The sequence below is a fragment of the Manihot esculenta genome, chromosome 2 (assembly GCF_001659605.2).
Source record: "Manihot esculenta cultivar AM560-2 chromosome 2, M.esculenta_v8, whole genome shotgun sequence".
Classification (NCBI taxonomy): Eukaryota; Viridiplantae; Streptophyta; class Magnoliopsida; order Malpighiales; family Euphorbiaceae; genus Manihot; species Manihot esculenta.
In genome coordinates, this window is record NC_035162.2 from 17,105,225 (window position 1) to 17,127,057 (window position 21,833).

The following is a 21,833-nucleotide window of genomic DNA, read 5'->3' on the forward strand; positions in this document are numbered from 1 at the left end:
TCGATTGGTCTAATTATTTTCAGTGCTTTTAAGCATCTTTTCATCGATTCTCCTTTTCTTTTATACTTTTCTACAAAATATGATAAAAATACAAAATAAATTAGAAAAGTACATAAATGCTAAAAAAAGTAGGAAAATGTGTACAAATTCCATTTGATCAAAACACAATATTCAATAAGAAAATACACTGAGAATTTCTTCTCTCCCTACATATACTGTTCCTTTACATTGTTGTTCAATATATATACAGGAGACAAGAGCTATATATGTCTTGGGCGTGCCTTCGAACACGAATAGATTGCAGGGATGCATAGTTAGAATACTAGGCTCCACTTCAGAGGACTTCCCATCGTGAAGTAACCAGGAACAAACATCCATCTCTTTCAGCACAAGGTTAAAGAACTGCCAAGGATTTGAACAGCAAACAGATCCATCATGCCAATTGTTTGGAAACACAGTTACAATACTTGTTCCATTGAAATTGGGATTAGAAGCAAGGGAGGCTGCCTTTTTAAAGTGGCTTTTTATTCCATGAATAGATCTGTTCATGCCCACTTGCAATAATCTGCTTGACAGTAAAAGCATGCTCTAAAATAACTATAAACCAGTGAAATTGTGGTGCAAGCAAAGTAGCAAACACCACTAGTTTCTGATAGATCCAAGTCTGATGAATTTGGTTTTTTTTAGCTGGAAGTTAACTACAAATCCAAAACTTGAAAAAGAGCAATTAATAAAGCGAAAAGCTGCCAATTATATTAACATAAAGTAGCCATATTGCAGATTTTGCCAATTAATAACCACTTTCATGAAGTTGAAAATTGATTAGACTCCTCTTGACCAATTCCAGTAATGATATCTTACAGTTATTGGAAAGAAAGAACAAAGGAAAAATCAAATATATGAATGAGACAAGATTTAAATTAATTCATTATTCTAATTCATTGATATTCAAATTGAGACATTACAGTGTAGCCGGTTCTATCCCTAATATGAGAATCATCCTAACCCACTACTTGTAATACTGCACACTAACAAAAAATGAGACATTAGCATCTCCCACCATAATGGTGTGCAAACCAGACGGCAAAACCTTGTAACCTTTTTTATCCACAATTGCTAAGCTCTTACATACATTAAATCTAAACTTCGTCTTGGTTTCCCCTCCTGCTTGAACGAATACCCTTTCAAAACCAATCACTTGTTTGGCATGAGTTTCTGTGATCCCCTTTGGAGGCTTTGAGTAAACTATTACCACTTCACTCCCATCCATTTTACCTACATTTTTAACTGTAATCGCAACTCTGAACTCTTGTTCACAAGGACAGTCATCAACCAAAACAGCTGGACAATATGGCTTATCATCATTGTATTCATAATTCAAGTTGCTGCAATGTTGGTACTTGTTCAATTTTATCTTGATTAAAGTCTTTGAGGGTGCTATCTTGTAGTTGAAGTTGGTGTAGCTAAGACCATACCCAAATGGGTAAACTGTTGATCCATTGAAGAATTTGTATGTTCTTCCAGGGTAGCTCAAATTAGCAACTGGGTTAGCAATTGGCCTTAGTGTCATAGATGTCATGGGTACCAAATTAGCATATTCGGCTTCATACCATGTGAGTGGTAATCTTCCGCCTAACAATATAAATCCAAATGTTAGTTAAAATGAAAAAGAGAAATCCAATTAAAACATAAGATTCAAATTCTCACCAGGATTGTGTTTTCCAAAAACAATATCAGCAATGGCTCGACCACCTTCTTGGCCGGGATATCCAGCCCACAAGATGGATTGTATGTTTGTACTCTCCTTGGCAAAAGAGATATCAACTCCACCTGCTGTCATAATTACAAGGATCACTGGTCCTTTAGAGGCTTTAGAAACTTGATTGATCAATAGATTCTGGTAACCTGGGAGGAGGAGATCCACCCTGTCCCTGCCTTCAGATTCAACAGACAAGTCCAAGCCCACCACTAAAATTGTGGCATCTGCTTCACGTGCAGCTTCCATTGCTGGAAAGATCAAACTATCATTTTTGCAAGCAACATCTCCGCATCCCATTTCGTATTTGACCTCTCCAAATGCAGAGAATCCTTCAATTGGAGAAACATACCGGCAAGGAACACCTATACATAAGCATGTCAAACCAAGAATATGAACAACATTTAAAAAAACAAATTGCAAACAGTATTTACTATTCAAATAATTAAATATGGGATGATTGGAAACCTGCATAATTTCCAATCATTGCTTTTGTAGCATTGCCATGTGGTCCAATTACAGCAAGTTTCTTGTATTTGGAAGAATTCAAAGGCAAAGTTTCATTGTCATTTTTAAGAAGAACAATTCCTTGTTTAGCTGCTTCCGCTGCTAATTCAAAATTCTCATGAGTGCAAATATCCTTCTTGCCAAGTGAATTGAAACGACTCCCATCAAAGTATCCTAGCCTCATTAGGACAACATATAGATATTTTAATGATTTGTCAACCTCTGCTTCACTAACTTGTCCTTGCATCACAGCTTTCTTTAGAGACTTGGGATAATAATCTCCACAGTCAAGATCCAATCCTGAATAACACAAATAATTAATTTCCAAATAATAAAAAAATACGAGGTTAAAATATAAAAGGGAAAATAGCAAGAAAAATATCCATTTTGTAACACTTGCCTGCCTTGAGGACTTGTGAAACAGCATCCTCTTGAGTGTCCCCAAGCCATTTATGGCCATCAACCATCACCTCAATTGAATCACAGTCTGAAACTATGTACCTATCAAGAGAGAAATGATGCCATAAGTGAATGGAGCTCAAACAAGCTTCAGTAATCAGAGTTTAGAAAAAATTTAAATATATACCCATGAAGATCCCAGTCTCCTCTAATTGTGTCTTGCATAAGTTTCTTATCAGCACAAACAGGGACACCATTAATACGATTAAAAGAGCACATAACACTGCTTGCATCACCGTCTTTAACACACATTTCGAATGGCTTTTGAAACGTCTCCAACATATCTTGCTCAGTCACCTTCAAAAACATTAGAAAACAAATCTAAATAACTTTACTAAACATTAAAGTAAAAAACTTATTTTTTAAAAATGAAAAAAACTTTACCCTTGCATCAAAATGGAATCGATCAACTCCCATCCAGTCTTCGATATCATAAGCAGTATAATGCTTACAACAAGCAGCAACTTTGAGAGGTCTAGAGTTCAAATCTGTGATATTTTCTGTTCCTTCAATGTCTTGAAGCCCTCTTACATAAGTCGAGGCATATGTTCCAACAATATATGGATCCTCCCCTGGTGTCTCTTGAATTCTTCCCCATCTGGGATCCCTTACCACATTTATATTCGGGCTCCAATATGTTAATCCAGCTCTCCCTAAGTTGTACATTGCTCTGGCTTCAGATGAAACAACCTGCAATCAATATAGTAGGACTTAATACAAAATCAAGGCGCAAGTATTTTTTATTTTTTATTTTTTATGAGTACCCGGCCAATTCTTTTCCAGAGAGATTGGTTAAAGGATGCAGTTGTAAGTAAAACAGTAGGGAAACTTGTTGCACCGGGTACAGTTTCATCAAAGAAGGTCCCTGGACCGGTATTAGAGACACCATGCAAGGCCTCAGACCACCATTCATAAGCTGGTAATCCTAATTGAGATGCACCTGCAGCAAAATTTCCCAACTGTTGCACCTTCTCCTCTAAGGTCATTCTATCCACTAAATCTTTAGCCCTCATGCCAAATGATAGGGAAGAGTCACAATAGCCAAACTCAGCCATTTTCAGACCTTGAACAGCAAATCTTGTAGGCTCACAAACATGGGTGTAGTTAGTAGGGACATCAGTGATTAATGCGGGTCTAGCATTGCAAACAACTAAGAAAGCAACAAGAGAAAGCAGGGTATAAGCAGCTCTTGCCATTGTTCCTTTTCTAATACGACTCATGTAAATGTAAAATCAACACCCTTATTTATATGCATGGCACTGGATAAAAAAGTAACAGAAAGATTATTAAGATTTTAATGAGATTTTAAATGATCATCATCTGTTAAAAAAAAGGTGAAACAAAGATGTCGAAAGATCCCTTTATCCAAATATAACAACGTTATACTCAATGGAAGGGCTGAGACTTCTGCTTACATTTTTTTTCAAAGCTCAATGTGATATTTACGGTTAAATTTACAAACTCGGTTATTCAAAAAATCATAAGAAAATATATGGATGTATGAATGTGAAAAGTAATATGAAAAATGAGCTATGGGCTTATGTATGGATTATGGGCAATCAGAAATTTTTGCCCATGGACTGCTTACATTTTTTTTTTCAAAGTTCAATGTGATATTTACTGTTAAATTTACAGATTTGGTTATTCAAAAAATTATAGGAAAACATATGGATGTATGAATAATATGAAAAGTGAGCTATGGGCTTATGTATGGATATGGGCAATCAGAAATTTTTGCCCATAGACTTTAATGAATTTTTTTTTTTTTTTTTTTTTGAGAATGGAGGTCACTTTGAATGGAAGATGTAGAATCTGAAATCTTTCATATTTATTTCAATATATTAATGTTAGGCTAAGAATGTACTTGTGGGAGAGAAAAAAAAAAAAGAGAGCTTTTTGCTTATTCAAGACTAAAAAAAACATATTCCCATAGAGTCTAATACAAAAAAAAATTTAAAATTATACTTGTAAAATGCAGTAATAGCATATAATTTAATTTTTAAATTTTTATTTTATTAATAAAATATATATTATCTTAAATTTTATTATTAATTATAAAAAAGTACATAAACTCTTAACTCCTAACTTTAATTTTCTTAATTTCTAATGTATGTCAAAATATTTTATAGCACTCTTATATTAAATATTTTGCTTATTTTATTAAAATAAGCCAATGTGATACAACTCGATAAATTATTTTTATAAAACTTAAATATTATAATAAACAAATTTATGAAATAAAAATAAAATTCAAACACTTAAATTGAATTATTTATATGAACATAATAAAGAAAATACTTAATAGAATATATAAAAGAATTTAGTTTTAAAATTTTATTTTATTAACATAATAGTTATTTCATTAAAATTTATTATTACACTATAATAATTTTGTCATTTAAATTTTCCTTTTTATGATAATTTAGTTTTTATATTTTTATATGTTCATATAAACGGAAAATTAGGAAAGTTAGAGGTTAAGGGTTCAGGTTTAGGTAGTGAAAAAAATATTTAATATAAAATTGTTATAAATATTTTGATATAAATTAAAAATTTGAGAATTTAGATTTTGAATGTTTAGGGATTTATATAGATAAAATATTTAATATAAGACTGCTATAAAATATTTTGATATATATTAAAAATTAAAAAAATGAAATTAGTTGTTCTTTTCTATGATCTCCTTATTTTTTTTCTTATTTGTCAAGTACAAGATTTTGCCTGACAAAAATTGATCCGAGTCATGTAGTAATACGTTGACAAGTTTTCGGGCTCCTTCTGACCCTAAGGATGATTCGGGCATCTTTTAACCCTTAGAAGCCCCTTGGCCTTTTCCCGCCTTATTGAGTTTCCGCGCATTTTTCAGCCCTGGCGACTTTTGAGCATTTTCTTATCCCGACTAGTCTTGACGAGCTTTCGGGAGTTCTCCAGCCTTTGCGAGCTCCCTGGCATTTTACAGCCTTTCCATGCTTACGTGTATTTTTCCAACCCTGACGATTTTCTGTGCATTTTTCCAGTCTTGACGAACTTTTGAGCATTTTCTCAATCCTGTCGAGCTTCTTGGCTTTCCACAGCCTTGACGTTCTTCCTAGCCTTTTATAAGCCTGGCAGATTTTTGCGTATTTTTTCCACCCTGATGAGCTTTTAAGCATTTTCAAGCTCTTTGGCTTTTCACAACCCAAATGGTCTTCCTAGACTTTTACAACCTTGACGAGCTTTTGAACATTTTCGAACTCTTTGGCTTTTCACAGTCCTAATGGCCTTCCTGGACTTTTACGGCCTTGACGGATTTCCGTATTTTTTTTCAGCCCTTGTGAGCTTTTACTTGTTCGCTTAGCAACCCGTCTTCGCTAATTGTCAAAAAGTCTCGCATGTCTACAATGGGTCTTCTTCTTTTGCAAAAGTTTTAGAAATTCAGGAGTGATTGCAAGAGAAGTGACACATGCTTATGATTCTCTTTGAGAGACGAGACCAATGCTCTCAGTCGCTAGCCTAGCTCATACCCGTCTTATGGCCTGGGTATCAATTATCTTAGAAGCTTTTTGTGAAGCGAGAATAACTTTTGGTTGGTCGGCCTGGTGTATACTCACCTTACAGCCTAGTATCAAATTACCTAAAAACTTTTTGTGAAGCGGGACTAACACCCGGTTGGTCGATCTAGCATACACCCGCCCTGCGACCTGGCATTAAATGTCTTAGAAACTTATTATGAAGCGGAACTTGCACCCAACTGGTCGACCTGACATATATTCATCTTATCCTCTGGTATTGAATACCTTAGAAACTTATCATAAAGCAGGACTAACACTCAGTTGGTCGGTCTGGCGTATATCCATCTTGCGGCCTGGCATTGAATGCCTTATAAATACCTTGTGAAGCGGGGCTAACACCTGATTGGCTTGATGGATTCTCAACTTATGGCCTTCTTTTAGTGGGAATAACACTCATTCTTCTAACTTGATGGATTTTCCTCAAGTCAGTTAAAGGAAGAGAAGAGTGAGTATAATCTTTAGAATTCAAGAGTTTTGGTGTGAGAGAATAGCGTGCATTTGCCTCTGTGATCATTCTCCTTTTATACTATAAGAAGGTGGAGATATATATAGTATTTTTTGATAATCCAGCGATGATGTAGCCGGCTAGTCGGTAAAGGATCTTCACTGGTTAATTGGTTTGGAATCATGTGATTGTCGGCATAAAGTGAATCTGATGGATTGTAACTGTTAATGATAACTTCCTTATAAAGTCTCACCCTGAGGTTAAAAAGGCAAGTCTTATCAGACTTGAGGCCGACCTGTCCTGAAGCGCCTAAGTCTACTTTTCTCTTGGTTTCGGACACTATGGTAGTTCGGGCCTTTCTTTCTATGAGTGAAATTGCGTATTGATTTATCATATTCTTGCCATGTGACTCTATCTTATGGTGACAACTCACTGCCTACTTTGGACAAGTTTTATGTAGCATCAGAGGTCCCCCATTGGTCTTTGATTCTTTAGATTAGAAGGTGACAGTTGTCTTCATAATCTAGTTCATATGGCTTGTTTGTCTGGGCTGAGCGCATAATGTCCTTACTTTCTTTTTACTTGTCAAGTCCAAGATCTTGTCTGGCAAAAAAGAATCCGGGTGATATAGTAATGCCTTAACGAGTTCTCGGGCTCTCTCTGGACCTAGGGATCATCCGGGCATCTTCTAACCCTTACAAGCCCTTTGGTCTTTTCTAGTCTTATCGAGTTTTCGAGTATTTTTCAGGCCTAGCATACTTGCGAGTATTTTCTTATTTTGACTAACCCTTATAGGCTTTTGGACATTCTCCAGCCTTTGCGAGCTCTCTGGCTTTTTATAGCCCTAGTGAGCTTACGTGTATTTTTCTAGCCTTGACAATCTTCTGTGCATTTTTCCAGTCTTGACGAGCTTTTAAGCATTTTCTCAGTCCTATTGAGTTTCTTGGCTTTCCATAGCCTTGATGGTCTTCTTTGCTTTTTACAGCCCTAACAAGTCTCTGTGTATTTTTTTAGTCTTGATAAGCTTCCGAACATTTTCAAGCTCTTTAGCTTTTTCACATTCCTGATGGCCTTCCTAGTGTAATACCCGGCTAGAGTCCGGCATCGGAATTCTACTTTCCGGTGGAATCTCGGATGTCGGAATCCGCTAGAAAGGTAAGTTTTATGTGTTTGTCAAGGATTTTAGTATGTTTTCATGTTTTAAGTCTAAAAGGAAATGAGTTTTTGAAAGAAAAGTACCAAGGAAGAAATGAAAGGTTAGGCCGCCGAAGGTGGTCTGGCCAGCCACCTATAAAAGGCCCTAGGTCGGTGAATGGATAAGATTTTCTTTCCATTCATAGACAGAGGTGAGACCATGATCTTCCTTAGGTGATTTTCATGTTTTCTTCAAATCTTGCAAAGGTTTGATGAGTTTTATGTTGTTTTGAAGCTTTTGAGCAAATTAACCAAAGTTTTGAAGTTGGAGACTTTGAGGGAGAGTTTCTCCATATCTCCACGTTGGGATCATTTATCTTCTTGTTTGTAAGAGGTAAGTGAAGATCCTGAACTTCTTGTTATGTTTTATGAGGGTTTCGGCCGCCGAAGGTGCCGCCGAAGGTTAGGGACTTTCGTCTCTGGAGAGGACTTTCGGCAGCCGAAGTGCCGCCGAAAGTGCTTGAGTTTCGTCTCTGGAAGGGACTTTCGGCCGCCGAACCTGCCGCCGAAAGTGCCCTGTCCAGCCTTCTTTTGCATGTTTTATGTGATTGTTTTAGGATATTTAAAGGGGGGGTTTAGGGAGTTTTATAGAGTTTTTCTTGAGCTAGTTTGGTCCCTCATGTGAGTCCACCTGTGTAGGAACGGACTAGAGGAACCGAAGAGAGCAGCAGTGAGCACTACTTCAGAGTCAGTTCAGAGTCAGCCAGAGGTGAGTGGAACTAAACATAATATTTTAAATTGAGAAAGTAAATGTTTTGAGCATGTTCCATGCATCATGATATGTAATAGGTTGAGTGCACTAGAATACACTAATGTGACGCATTTCATTATTCTATGTTTGTACGGATCGGACATAGTGGATTCATTAGCCCTCGTAGTAAAGTCCTGAGGAGCCCTGAGAGGGCCGGGCACAGGGCACCCTAGGGTGCGTAATAAAGTCCTGAGGAGCTCCTTCGCAGGCCGGACACAGATTGAGGGAATTTTGAATCAGTCCATCTGAGATGATGTGATTTACTTGTGATGTGATGCATTCCATGTGAGCATGTTTTATTGACATGTTTGATTTGTTCTACTCACTGGGCTAGTATAGCTCATCCCTCTGCTTTAATCCCAGTCTTGCAGGATCAGAGTTAAGGGAAAGTTCAGCAGGGTACAAGAAGAGTACAAAACTTTTGTAATAGCATAGTGTGGACATGTAATATTGTAAAGAAATGGTTTAGTACTGTATAGTGTAGAGTTTTGTGCTTGACCCATGTTGTAAATCCTTTTTATATACATGGTTTGTTTATGTGCTGTGAATGTTTTTATCAGTATGTGAAAAACCAGGCTTAACAGAGTATGAGTTGAACCCATCTAGAGCAAGCTCTAGTCAGGGGTTTACAGAGATAGTGCATGAACAGGTTGAGCCTTGGTTCAGAGCCTCAGTTTTATGGTTTTATAGAAAATGTTTGATCATGTATGGGATTTTACAGGTATGCAGAGAGTATAGCAGGCTTGCTACGGGTCCCGGCGACCTTAAGTCGACCTGGATCCTAGCGCCGGTAGCGGTCCGATTTTCGGGTCGTTACAGATTGGTATCAGAGCCCTAGGTTCATATGGTCGGACCTAGAGAGAGAATGTCGGGCTCATAGAGGTTATAGTAGGTCAAGCACAATAGGCAAGCATGTCCACTAGGATTGTAACGATCCGAAAACTGATACCCCTCTGTAACGGCCCGAACCGCTACCGACGCTAGGATCCAAATCGGCTTAAGGCCGCCGGGACCCGTAGCAAGCCAAACATACCTCCTATCACCTGGTTAAATCCCATACATGATCAAAACTTTAACATAAAAACTTAAACATTTGATGTATATCCCGAGCCTGACCTGTATGCGACATAACTGAAAACATAAAAAAAACCCCCTACTAGAGCCCTCATCAAAACTCTAGCTGGGTCAACATAACATACATCAAGTCGGAGTCACATCCAAAGAACTAGAACCTAACCTGTGCATGCATCAAACCACAAACATAAGACCTCCAACAAAGAACATCATAAAGCATACATAAATAGCTTATGACCCTCATAAGCCAAAACCATCAAAACTAATCAAAACCTCACTTGCTCTCTCCCAATCATGCATACACTCTCCCACATGCATAAACTAGCTTAAACCTTCAACATAACATCACATAAACACCCATGAACATACATTTACATAAAAACGCACATAAACCTTAACATGCATACCTACCCATACTCAACCATTAAAACCTCTTAAAACTTCATTAAAACATAAAGGAAAGCAAAGATCTACACTTACCTCTTGGAGATCGAGGGTTGGTGTGATCCCTAACTTGGAGATGGGAGGAAACTACTCTTTGGGTCTCCAAGCTCCCAAAACATAGATCTAAGCTTGAAAACTCTTCAAAACAACCAAGAAACTCATAAAAACATGAAGGAAATGAAGAAAAACATGAAAACGGCCAAAGGAAGGCATAAACTCACCTGAGCTCGAGAATGGGAAGAAAACTCGCCCATTTCCGATCTGAGGGCTCTTTATAGGTGGCCTGGTCAAAGACCTTCGGCAGCCTAACGTGCCCCCTAAACTCATACATGTTCGGCGGCCGAACTTGAGGTTCGGCGGCCGAACCTTAGCTCGTTCAAATAAGACTTTCGGAGGCCAAAAGCGCTCCCAAAACCTTTCCATGTTCGGCGGCCGAACTTCACTTTTGGCGGCCGAACCTAGCAAACGCCTCCTTGGTCTTTTCTTTTCAAAACTCAATTCTTTTTTGTTTAAAACCATGAAATCAGTAAAAACCTTTTAGAAAAATACATTTTTACCCCTCTAGAAGCCTCTGGCATCTTCAGAATTCCAGATTCCAATGGAGATTCCGTCGGAAGGTAGGGATTCCGATGCTGGAATCTAGCCGGGTATTACAAGGATAGGATGTTGAGTCCTGTCTATTTGCTGAGGTGTAATGCCATGGTTTATGCATGTGCCTTGTTGTGATGTTTCTATGCTGATGTGTGCTGTTATGTTGTTTTCCAGAAAGTTAAGATGAGAGGAACTCATCGATCTGCACAATTGACTAGAGTCCCACCAGTGAATGAGGGTTCAGATGTTCGTCCTCCTGCATTGCCAAGGGCAAGGTCTCAGAGATCAAGCAGGAAGGGTACGTCAAGGGACCCTAGAAGGTCTTTTGACGAGAGTAGAAGAGGAACAGACAGAGGAGGGAGGTCAGATGAAGTGAGGGAGGCTATGGATGTGGATCAGCCAAGAGAGGAAAGCATGGGTATGGTCAGGTCGGAAGAGGGTATGGGAGAATCTCAGGGAGGCGCTCAGGCCTCGGGGTTTGGTTATCCACCCCATTATTCACCCTTTCCACAGGGCCCAGGGTATCCGATGGGGGGTATGTCGGATTACTCTAGCTTTACCCCATATCCTACCTACATGCCTTACATGCCTTATCCTCTTTTTTACCCACCATATCCCATGTATCCACCCACACCTTTCCATCCCAGTATAGCATATCCAGATCCACGTTCAGCACCTTCTCCACCACTAGAACCAGAACCAGAACCAGTAGCCCCAGTTGTCCAAGCACCGCAACCTAGCTCAGCTGAGGGAAGCAAAGTGAAAATGACAGAGTATCTGAAGTTGGATGCTCCCAAGTTCAACACGGGAGATGATCCATTCGAGTACATCAGAACGGTTAAGATGATAACCAATGAGTTAGGAGCTGATGATAGCAGAGCCATTGAGATGGCAGGGTTCACACTCAAATGTAGGAAGGCGAGAGAGTGGTTCAAGAATTATGTGGACCCCAGGTTGGACAGCATGTCATGGGGAGAGTTCGCCAAGGAGTTTGCAGGGTGGGCTTTTCCTGACAGTTCCAGGGAGCTGAAAGTGATAGAATTTGAGCAGTTGAGGTAGACCGAGGAGATGAGTGTAGATGAATACACAGATAAGTTCCTGGATCTGTTACAGTATGTGGGTCAGGCTTATGACACTGACCAGAAGAAGGCAAGGAGATATACCATGAGACTGCATCCCAGGTATTCCTCCTTGATTCTTCCAGCAGAGAAAGAGAGTTTCCACTCTATAGTGGATGCCGCCAGGAAGATGGAGGCGAGTGCCATTATTCAGGGAATAGTTAAATAGCAAATGGCACAGTCTTCGGGTTCTAAGACCCCTAGTGCAGCAACCTCTGGCAGCAAGAAGGGAGAAAAGTTTAAAGGTAGGAAGGGCAAGTTCTGGAATAAGATCAAGTCTAGTCTGGGAATGGGTAGTGGCTCAAGCTCTGGCACAGACAGTACAGTGTGCATGAGATGTGGAAGGCTGCACAAAGGAGTTTGTCGTATGGGATCTACAGCCTGCTTTAAGTGTGGGCAGGAGGGACATTTTGCTCGGGAATGTCCTCAGTTGACCTTTATGGCACCATCCCAGCAGATGAGCTCAGGTAGTGCCAGCCATGCCTCAGAGCAGTGGCAGAGGCAGAGGGAGAGGGTCAGCCTCTTCTTCAGCAGTAGGTTCCCGAGGTGAAGGTCCAGTAGCCCCAGCACGGATCTTCACTGTGACACAAGAGGAGGCAAACACGTCGAACACAGTGGTGTCAGGTATTCTCATAATTGGGTGTTCTGATGTGTATGCTTTGATGGACCCCGGTGCTTCTCACTCTTTTATTGCTTCGAGAGCCGTGGAGAGATTGGGTCTGATGATTTCTGAGTTAGAGTGTCCTCTCTGGGTCAGTGGACCCAAATGTGACCCATCAGTAGCAGTGTCAGTCTGTCGCTTCAGTCTTGTGTTCATAGAGGGTAGATGCCTTCTAGCTGACCTCGTGGTTCTAGATTTGACGGATTTTGATGTCATTCTAGGGATGGATTGGCTATCTACATATGGAGCTACCTTGGACAACAGAGACAAGGTAGTCAGTCTGAGAGACCAGGATGGGTCAGAGTGTGTCTTCAGAAGAGACAGAAGGGGGACACCTAGAGGTTTGATCTCAGCCCTTCAAGCTCGTCGTTTGCTTAGGAGGGGTTGTCAAGGGTTTCTAGCTCATGTGAGAGAGCTAGATAGACAGGTTAGGGAACCAGCCTCAGTTCCAATAGTCCGAGAGTTTCTAGACGTCTTTCCAGATGAGCTTCTAGGACTACCACCTGATAGGAAGATAGAGTTTGAAATAGAATTGCTGCCTGGTACCAGACCTATCTCTATTCCTCCCTACAGGATGGCGCCAGCAGAGTTAAAAGAACTGAAAGAGCAGTTGCAGGACTTGGTAGAGAAGGGTTTCATCCGTCCTAGTACCTCACCTTGGGGTGCTCCAGTGCTGTTTGTCAAAAAGAAGGATGGATCCCTCAGACTTTGTATCGACTACAGGCAGTTGAACAAGGTCACTACCAAGAATAAGTATCCCCTGCCTAGGATCGATGATCTATTTGACCAGCTAGCTGGAGCAGGTTGTTTCTCTAAAATAGATCTGAGGTCCGGGTATCATCAGTTGAGAGTCAGAGAAGCAGATGTGCCAAAGATAGCTTTCAGGACCAGATATGGGCATTATGAGTTCTTAGTAATGTCGTTCGGGTTGACTAACGCCCCTGCAGCATTCATGGATCTCATGAATAGAGTTTTCAGCGAGTATCTGGATCACTTTATGATTGTCTTTATTGATGATATCTTAGTGTACTCTAGAGATGCAGAGGAGCATGCCCAGCATCCGAGGACAGTTCTGCAGACTCTGCGAGAGCATGGCTTGTATGCTAAGTTCTCTAAGAGTGAGTTTTGGTTGAGGAGCATTTCCTTCTTAGGGCATGTTGTATCAGCCGAAGGTATTGAGGTAGACCCCAAGAAGATAGAAGCTGTGGCTAACTGGCCTAGACCCACCTCAGCGACAGAGATTAAAAGCTTTCTGGGTTTGGCAGGTTACTACAGGAGGTTCGTTCAGAACTTCTCAAAGATAGCTGCTCCTATGACCAAACTGACGCAGAAGAATCAGAGGTTCGTGTGGACGGACCAATGTGAAGAGAGCTTTGAGGAGCTAAAGAGAAGATTACATCAGCACCGGTGTTAGCTCTACTTGTCAGTAATGAGGACTTCACAGTGTTCTGTGATGCGTCCAGAGTGGGATTGGGTTGTGTTCTGATGCAAAATGACAGGGTGATTGCTTATGCTTCGAGACAGTTGAAGAAGCACGAGTTGAATTACCCCACCCATGACCTAGAAATGGCAGCAGTTATTTTTGCACTCAAAATGTGGAGGCATTATCTTTATGGGGTTACATGCGAGATCTTCACAGATCACAAGAGTTTACAGTACATCTTGAGTCAGAAAGAGCTGAATTCGAGGCAGAGAAGGTGGGTAGAACTGCTCAGTGATTATGATTGCAAGATTCAGTATCATCCGGGTAAGGCGAATGTTGTGGTAGATGCCCTAAGCCGGAAATCACTTGGCAGTTTGTCCCACATAGTAGCAGAGAGAAGACCAGTGGTGATGGAGTTTTATAAGCTCATCGATGAAGGGCTTCAGCTAGAGTTGTCTGGTACGGGTGCGTTGATAGCACAGATGAGAGTGACACCAGTGTTTCTGGAGCAGGTGGCTTAGAAACAGCATGAGGACCCTGAGTTAGTGAAAATTGCCAGGACTGTTCAGTCAGGCAACAGTGCAGAGTTTAGATTTGACAGCAAAGGGATCCTCCGCTATGGGAATCGACTATGTGTACCAGATGACGTTACTCTGAAAGGAGACATTATGAGGGAAGCTCATAATGCAAGGTACAGTGTTCACCCTGGAGCCACCAAGATGTATCAGGATTTGAAAAGAGTGTATTGGTGGCCAGCTTTGAAGAGAGAAGTGGCACAGTTTGTGTCCGCCTGTGAAGTTTGCCAGAGGGTGAAACTGGAACATCAGAAGCCGGCTGGAATGCTTAACCCACTGCCGATTCCAGAATGGAAATGGGAGAACATAGCTATGAATTTTGTAGTGGACTTACCGGCAGCGTCCAATAGGATAGACTCCATATGGGTGATTGTGGACAGACTGACGAAATCTGCTCATTTCATCCCTGTTAGGAGCAACTACTCTGTGGACAAGTTAGCACAGGTTTATTTGGAGGAGATCGTAAGGTTACATGGAGTCCCAGTGTCGATAGTGTCAGACAGAGGACCTCAATTCACCTCCAGATTTTGGCGGAGTCTGCAGAGTGCTATGGGTACAAGGTTGGATTTCAGCACTGCTTTCCATCCACAGACTGATGGACAGTCAGAGAGGACCATCCAGACCATAGAGGATATGCTTAGAATGTGTGTGTTAGACTTTGGTGGTTCTTGGAGGCAGCATCTACCTTTGGTGGAGTTTGCCTACAACAACAGCCATCATGCTAGCATAGGGATGGCCCCTTATGAAGCTTTGTATGGAAGGAAGTACAGATCACCTGTTTGCTGGGAAGAAGTAGGAGAGGCGGCTCTTGCAGGGCCGGAGTTAGTTGAGATCACCAACAAAGTGGTGCCCATGATCAGAGAGAGAATCAGGACTACTCAGAGCAGACAGAAAAGCTATGCAGATATCCACAGAAAGCAGATAGAGTTTCCGGAAGGTGATATGGTATTGTTGAAGGTGTCTCCAATGAAGGGAGTGGTTCGGTTTGGGAAAAAGGGTAAGCTAGCCCCACGATACATTGGACCCTTTGAGATCTTGCAGAAGATTGGGAATGTGTCGTATAAGCTGGATTTACCTGCGTCTATGGAGAGAATTCACCCGGTTTTCCATGTTTCTATGCTCCGAAAGTTCGTGTCAGATCCGAATAAGGTTCTTAGTGAGCCTGAGGTGGAGATCCTTGGAGATCTCACCTATGTAGAGCAGCCAGTGCGGATCCTGGACACTCAGATCAGAAAGCTGAGGAACAAGGAAATTCCAATGGTGAAAGTCCTATGGAATCACCACAATCTAGAAGAGTGCACCTGGGAGACACGGGAGTCTATGCTCCAGCAATATCCATATCTGTTTTAAGGTTAGTTTCCTCCTTTTTATGTGTTTCATTGTTTGTGGAACATTCAGGGACGAATGGTCTTAAGGGGGGGAGAATGTAATACCCGGCTAGAGTCCGGCATAGGAATTCTACTTTCCGGTGGAATCTCGGATGTCGAAATCCGCTAGAAGGGTAAGTTTTATGTGTTTGTCAAGGATTTTAGTATGTTTTCATGTTTTAAGTCTAAAAGGAAATGAGTTTTTGAAAGAAAAGCACCAAGGACGAAATGCAAGGTTCGGCCGCCGAAGGTGAAGTTCGGCCGCCGAACATGCATGAGTTTTGATTTCACGTTAGGCCGCCGAAGGTGGTCTGGCCAGCCACCTATAAAAAGCCCTAGGTCGGTGAATGGATAAGATTTTCTTTCCATTCACAGACAGAGGTGAGACCATGATCTTCCTTAGGTGATTTTCATGTTTTCTTCAAATCTTGCAAAGGTTTGATGAGTTTTATGTTGTTTTGAAGCTTTTGAGCAAATTAACCAAAGTTTTGAAGTTGGAGACTTTGAGGGAGAGTTTCTCCATATCTCCACGTTGGGATCGTTTATCTTCTTGTTTGTAAGAGGTAAGTGAAGATCCTGAACTTCTTGTTATGTTTTATGAGGGTTTCGGCCGCCGAAGGTGCCGCCGAAGGTTAGGGACTTTCGTCTCTGGAGAGGACTTTCAGCAGCCGAAGTGCCGCCGAAAGTGCTTGAGTTTCGTCTCTGGAAGGGACTTTCGGCCGCCGAACCTGCCGCCGAAAGTGCCCTGTCCAGCCTTCTTTTGCATGTTTTATGTGATTGTTTTAGGATATTTAAAGGGGGGTTTAGGGAGTTTTATAGAGTTGTTCTTAAGCTAGTTTGGTCCCTCATGTGAGTCCACCTGTATAGGAACGGACCAGAGGAACCGAAAAGAGCAGCAGTGAGCACTGCTTCAGAGTCAGTTCAGAGTCAGCCAGAGGTGAGTGGAACTAAACGTAATATTTTAAATTGAGAAAGTAAATGTTTTGAGCATGTTCCATGCATCATGATATGTAATAGGTTGAGTGCACTAGAATACACTAATGTGACGCATTGCATTATTCTATGCTTGTACGGATCGGACATAGTGGATTCATTAGCCCTCATAGTAAAGTCCTGAGGAGCCCTGAGAGGGCCGGGCACAGGGCACCCTAGGGTGCGTAATAAAGTCCTGAGGAGCTCCTTCGCGGGCCGGGCACAGATTGAGGGAATTTTGAATCAGTCCGTCTGAGATGATGTGATTTACTTGTGATATGATGCATTCCATATGAGCATGTTTTATTGACATGTTTGATTTGTTCTACTCACTAGGCTAGTATAGCTCATCCCTCTCCTTTAATCCCAGTCTTACAGGATCAGAGTTAAGGGAAAGTTCAGCAGGGTACAAGAAGAGTACAGAACTTTGGTAATAGCATAGTGTGGACATGTAATATTGTAAAGAAATGATTTAGTACTGTATAGTGTAGAGTTTTGTGCTTGACCCATGTTGTAAATCCTTTTTATATACATGGTCTGTTTATGTGCTGTGAATGTTTTTATCAGTATGTGAAAAACCAGGCTTAACAGAGTATGAGTTGAACCTGTAATACCTGGCTAGACTCCGGTATCGGAATTCCTACCGTCCGGTGGAATCTCGGATGTCGGAGACCCCTAGAAGGGTAAAAACCATGTTTTCATAAAATGTTTTAATGTATTTGATGTTTTAAGTTGAAAGGAAATGAATTTTTGCATGAAAACAACCTTAAGGGAAAACTCAGGTTCGGCCGCCGAAACTCGAAGTTCGGCCGCCGAACATGCATGCGTTTCGGGTGTGCCTTAGGCCCCCGAAGGCATAAGTGAGGGAAGTCCAGGTTCGGCCGCCGAACCTCAAGTTCGGCCGCCGAACATGGCATGCATGCGGAGGCACTTTTGGCCCCCGAACGTGGCCTGGCCAGCCACTATAAAAGGGTCCCTTAGCCGAAAACGGGCGAGTTTTTCTCCCCGTTGTCGGCCAAGGTGCGTTCTCCGCCACCCCTCACCGATCTTGAGTCTTTTCCTTCAAATCTTTCAAGTTTTTCACTAGTTTTCATCTTGTTTTGAAGATTTCCGAGTTTTAAGCAAGTTTTGGAGCTTTGAGGTTCAAGAACTCAAATCTCTCCCAACTCCAAGATAGATCGCCTCTACTCTCGATCTTCAAGAGGTAAGAGCCGATCTCTAGCTTACATTATGTTTTAAACAAGTTTTATGCAAGTTCATGGGGTAGAAAATGCATGTGTAGCTTATGTTGAGTTTATGGGTTTTTGATGTGATTTTTGTACAATGTGGCTTGCAAATGTATGTTTGATGTGTTGTAGATGGGGTTTTAGTTAGTTGATGCCCCTAGGAGCTTGTATGCTTGTGTATGAGTGTTGTAGAATAGGTTTATGCATGTTTGGATGAGATGGGAGGCATAAATGCATAGGGGAGCTGAGTTTCTGCCATTCTGGGAGGAACCAGGTTCGGCAGCCGAAGGAACTTTCGGCCGCCGAACAAGCTTATGGAGGCAGCCTTCGGCTGCCGAAGCTTGCCCCTGAAAGGAGACTTTCGTCTCTGTGTGGCACTTTCGGCCGCCGAAGGTGCCGCCGAACATGCATGAGTTTCGCCTCTATCTGGGAGTTTCGGCTGCCGAAGGTGCCGCCGAACCTGCCTGACTTTCGGCTCTAGAGGGACTTTCGGCCGCCGAACCTGCCGCCGAAAGTGCCCTATCCAGCCTTTCTTTGCATGTTCTTGCATGGATGTTTTGAGGTGTTTTAGGGGGTTCTTGGGGGATGTTTTTAGAGTTATGTTCTGGTTGTTTGGTCCCTCATTTGAGTCCACCTGTGTAGGTTCGGACCCGAGGAACCGAGGACCCCAGCAGTGAGTCAGCTGCTTCAGTCAGTGTCAGAGCTAGCCAGAGGTGATTAGAATAAACCTTTACGATTTAAAGCAAATAAATTACAAGTTTTGAGCATGTTCATGCATCATGAATGCCATGTGATGAATTAGGTTGTTTGCATTAGAATTCACGAATATGTTGCATTGCATTTATGATGTTGATGTGGATTGGTCATTGAATGATCCTTTAGTCCTCATATGGTATGATGATACTACGGCATGAGATGGTATGGAAGTCCAGGTTGTACCCATTCTACGTCCCTGGCACTATGTAAGAGAAAGTCCAGGTTGTACCCATTCTACGTCCCTGGCACATTGGTATGTATGATATGTTATGTTAAGAGAAAGACCGGTTGTACCCATTCTACGTCCCGGCACTTTGGAATGTAGTGGACTATCGGTGACAATACCATCCGAGATGTGATTAGTTGTGATGTGTTGCATTACATGATGGCATGAGATTTTAAATATTGTTTTCTATTATTCTGCACACTGGGCTCTTGTAGCTCACCCCTTTTCCCTAACCCCCCAGGATTGCAGGTACGGGCTAGACAGAGAAGTCAAGAAGAGTAAAGTCTTGTAATTGTAATAGTTAGAAAGTGGACATGATAAATTGTAAGATGATGTAAAACTGAATAGTCATGTAATATAACGATGTTGAGGTTTAGAAGTGTGCTTGACCATAGTATATTGTAATCCCTTTTTGATACATGATCTTAATGTTTATAAATGTCTATGTTTACCCAACTCAACACATGTTATGCCACCCATTGGGGGCATTGATGAGATCCCACAGAGGGGTCAAGATTATGATTATGATTATGTTGAGTGCATGCACAGGTTGAGTTTGGTGTATGATAGAAAGTATGAAAGAAAAGTTTTGTATTTTTATGTATGTTGTTGATCATGTATGGGATTAAACAGGTAAACAGGATGCATGTTAGGCTTGCTATGGGTCCCGACGGCCTTAAGTCGACCCGGATCCTAGCGCCGGTAGCGGTCCGATTTTCAGGTCGTTACAGAATGGTATCGGAGCCCTAGGTTCACATGATCGGACCTAGAGTGTCGGGCTCATAGTTGTTATAGAAGGTCAAGCACAATAGGAAAGGTCATGTCCACTAGGATAGGATGTGGAGTCCTGTCTTGCATGATGATGTGAAATGCCATGATAATACGCATGTGCATTAATGCTATGATGTGAATGATATGTATGTGATGAGGGTTCATGTGTGCCCACATGAACCATATGATGTTAATGTTTGCTTGTTATGTGCTGCCTTTCAGAAAACAGAATGAGAGGAACTCGTCGATCTGCACGATTGACTGGAGTGCCACCTGAGGATGAGGGCATGAGCGCCCGTCCTCCTACATTGCCTAGGGCAATGTCTAGTAGGTCTAACAGAGAAAGAGCAGTAAGAGACCCTAGAAGGTCTTTGGATCTGGGTAGAAGCAGATCAGTCAGAGGAACAGTTCAGGGAGGAATGTCAGAGGATATGGGGGATGACATGGATGTAGAGCAGAGGAGGGATGGCAGTCTGGGAGTTAGCATGTCAGAAGAGGGAATGGGAGAGTCCCAAGGAGGCACTCAGGCCTCGGGATTCGTTTAGCCACCCCACTACCTACACTTCTCACAAAATCCCGGGTATTCGATGGGAGGTACATCGGATTACCCTAGCTTCGCCCCTTATCCCACACAGATGCCATACCCACCCTACTACCCACCATATTCACAATACCCAATGTATCCACCCCCACCTTACTATCCAAACCCAGCAAACCCTACCTCAGAAAATGTTGCACCACCTCCACCACCTACAGAACCAGCAGCCCCAGTTACTCAACCTCCTAGACCTAGCTCAGCCAGTGGGAGCAAGGTCAAGATGACCGACTACATGAAATTGGGTGCTCCTCAATATGAAAAAGGGGATGACCCATTTGTGTATCTTGAAAGGGTTAAGGTGATCACAGATGAGATTGGGGCTGATGACAGTAGAGCCATTCAGATGGCTGGGTTCACTCTTAAGTGCAAGAAGGCACGAGAGTGGTTCAAGAATTATGTGAACCCGAGGGTAGACAACATGTCTTGGGAGGAGTTTGCAAACGAGTTTGCAGGATGGGCTTTCCCAGATAGTTCAAGGGAGCTGAAGATGATAGAATTTGAGCAGTTGAGGCAGACTGATGAGATGGGTGTAGAGGAGTTCACAGACAGATTCTTAGAGCTGTTGCCATTTGCAGGGCAAAACCTTGACTCAGACCAGAAAAGGTCAAGGAGGTATATCATGAAACTCCACTCCAGATATTCCTCCTTGATCCTGTCAGCAGATAGGGAGAGCTTCCATGCCATAGTGGATATGGCCCGAAAAATGGAGGCCAGTGCCATCGTTCAGGGAACAGTTAAGCAGTCAGTGGCACAGTCTTCTGGTTCCAAGACCCCAGGCTCTTCTTCTCTGAGTGCAGCAGCTTCAGGTAGCAAAAAGTGGAATAACACCACTAGGAAGCCCAAGAAGAACAAGTTTTGGAACAAGGTCAAGTCTAGTCTGGGACTAGGGAGTGGCTCTAGCTCTAGTGCGGATAACACAGTCTGTGCAAAGTGTAGTAGGCCACACAGGGGAGTTTGTCGGGCTAGGACAGCAGCCTGCTTCAGATGCGGGCAAGAGGGACACATGGCTCAGGAGTGTCCTAGGGCAGCTTTTGGAGCACAGTCTCAGCAGACAGCTTCTGGTAGTGTAGCTCAGCCAGCAGCTCCAGCCATGACGCAGGCCAGTGGCAGAGGCAGAGGGAGAGGGGCAGCCTCTTCTTCAGCGGGTTTCAGAGGTGAAGGTCCATCAGCTCCAGCACGGATCTTCACAATGACTCAGCAGGAGGCAGATGCATCTAACACCGTGGTGGTAGGTAATTTAGTCATTGGTTGTTCAGATGTGTATGCCTTGATGGACCCTGGTGCATCTCATTCTTTTATTGCTCCGAGAGCCGTTCAGAGGTTGGGGTTGATGATCTCTGAGTTAGAGTGTCCTCTCTGGGTCAGTGG

At 42.2% G+C, this 21,833-nt stretch overlaps 1 protein-coding gene across 1 annotated transcript; it reads right to left on the bottom strand.

Moving 5' to 3' along the window:
* Positions 1-996: 996 nt before the first annotated feature.
* Positions 997-3,792, bottom strand: LOC110608866 (probable beta-D-xylosidase 5). Its single transcript, XM_043951139.1, has 7 exons — positions 3,487-3,792; positions 3,107-3,412; positions 2,850-3,019; positions 2,664-2,764; positions 2,225-2,563; positions 1,708-2,121; positions 997-1,632 (listed from the first exon to the last, which is right to left on the bottom strand). Exons 1-7 carry the CDS (start codon positions 3,775-3,777, stop codon positions 1,010-1,012), a joined length of 2,244 nt encoding a protein of 747 aa, XP_043807074.1. The 5' UTR covers positions 3,778-3,792; the 3' UTR covers positions 997-1,009.
* Between the last annotated feature and the right edge of the window lie 18,041 nt (positions 3,793-21,833).

Excerpts from the sequence above, each read along its gene's own strand:
- LOC110608866 (XM_043951139.1), bottom strand. The coding sequence starts at position 3,777 with ATGGCTGAGTTTGGCTATTGTGACTCTTCCCTATCATTTGGCATGAGG. Across the intron at positions 3,020-3,106 it reads GATTCCATTTTGATGCAAGG|GTGACTGAGCAAGATATGTT; the intron begins GTAAAGTTTTTT and ends ATGTTTTTGAAG. Across the intron at positions 1,633-1,707 it reads TTTTGGAAAACACAATCCTG|GCGGAAGATTACCACTCACA; the intron begins GTGAGAATTTGA and ends TTATATTGTTAG.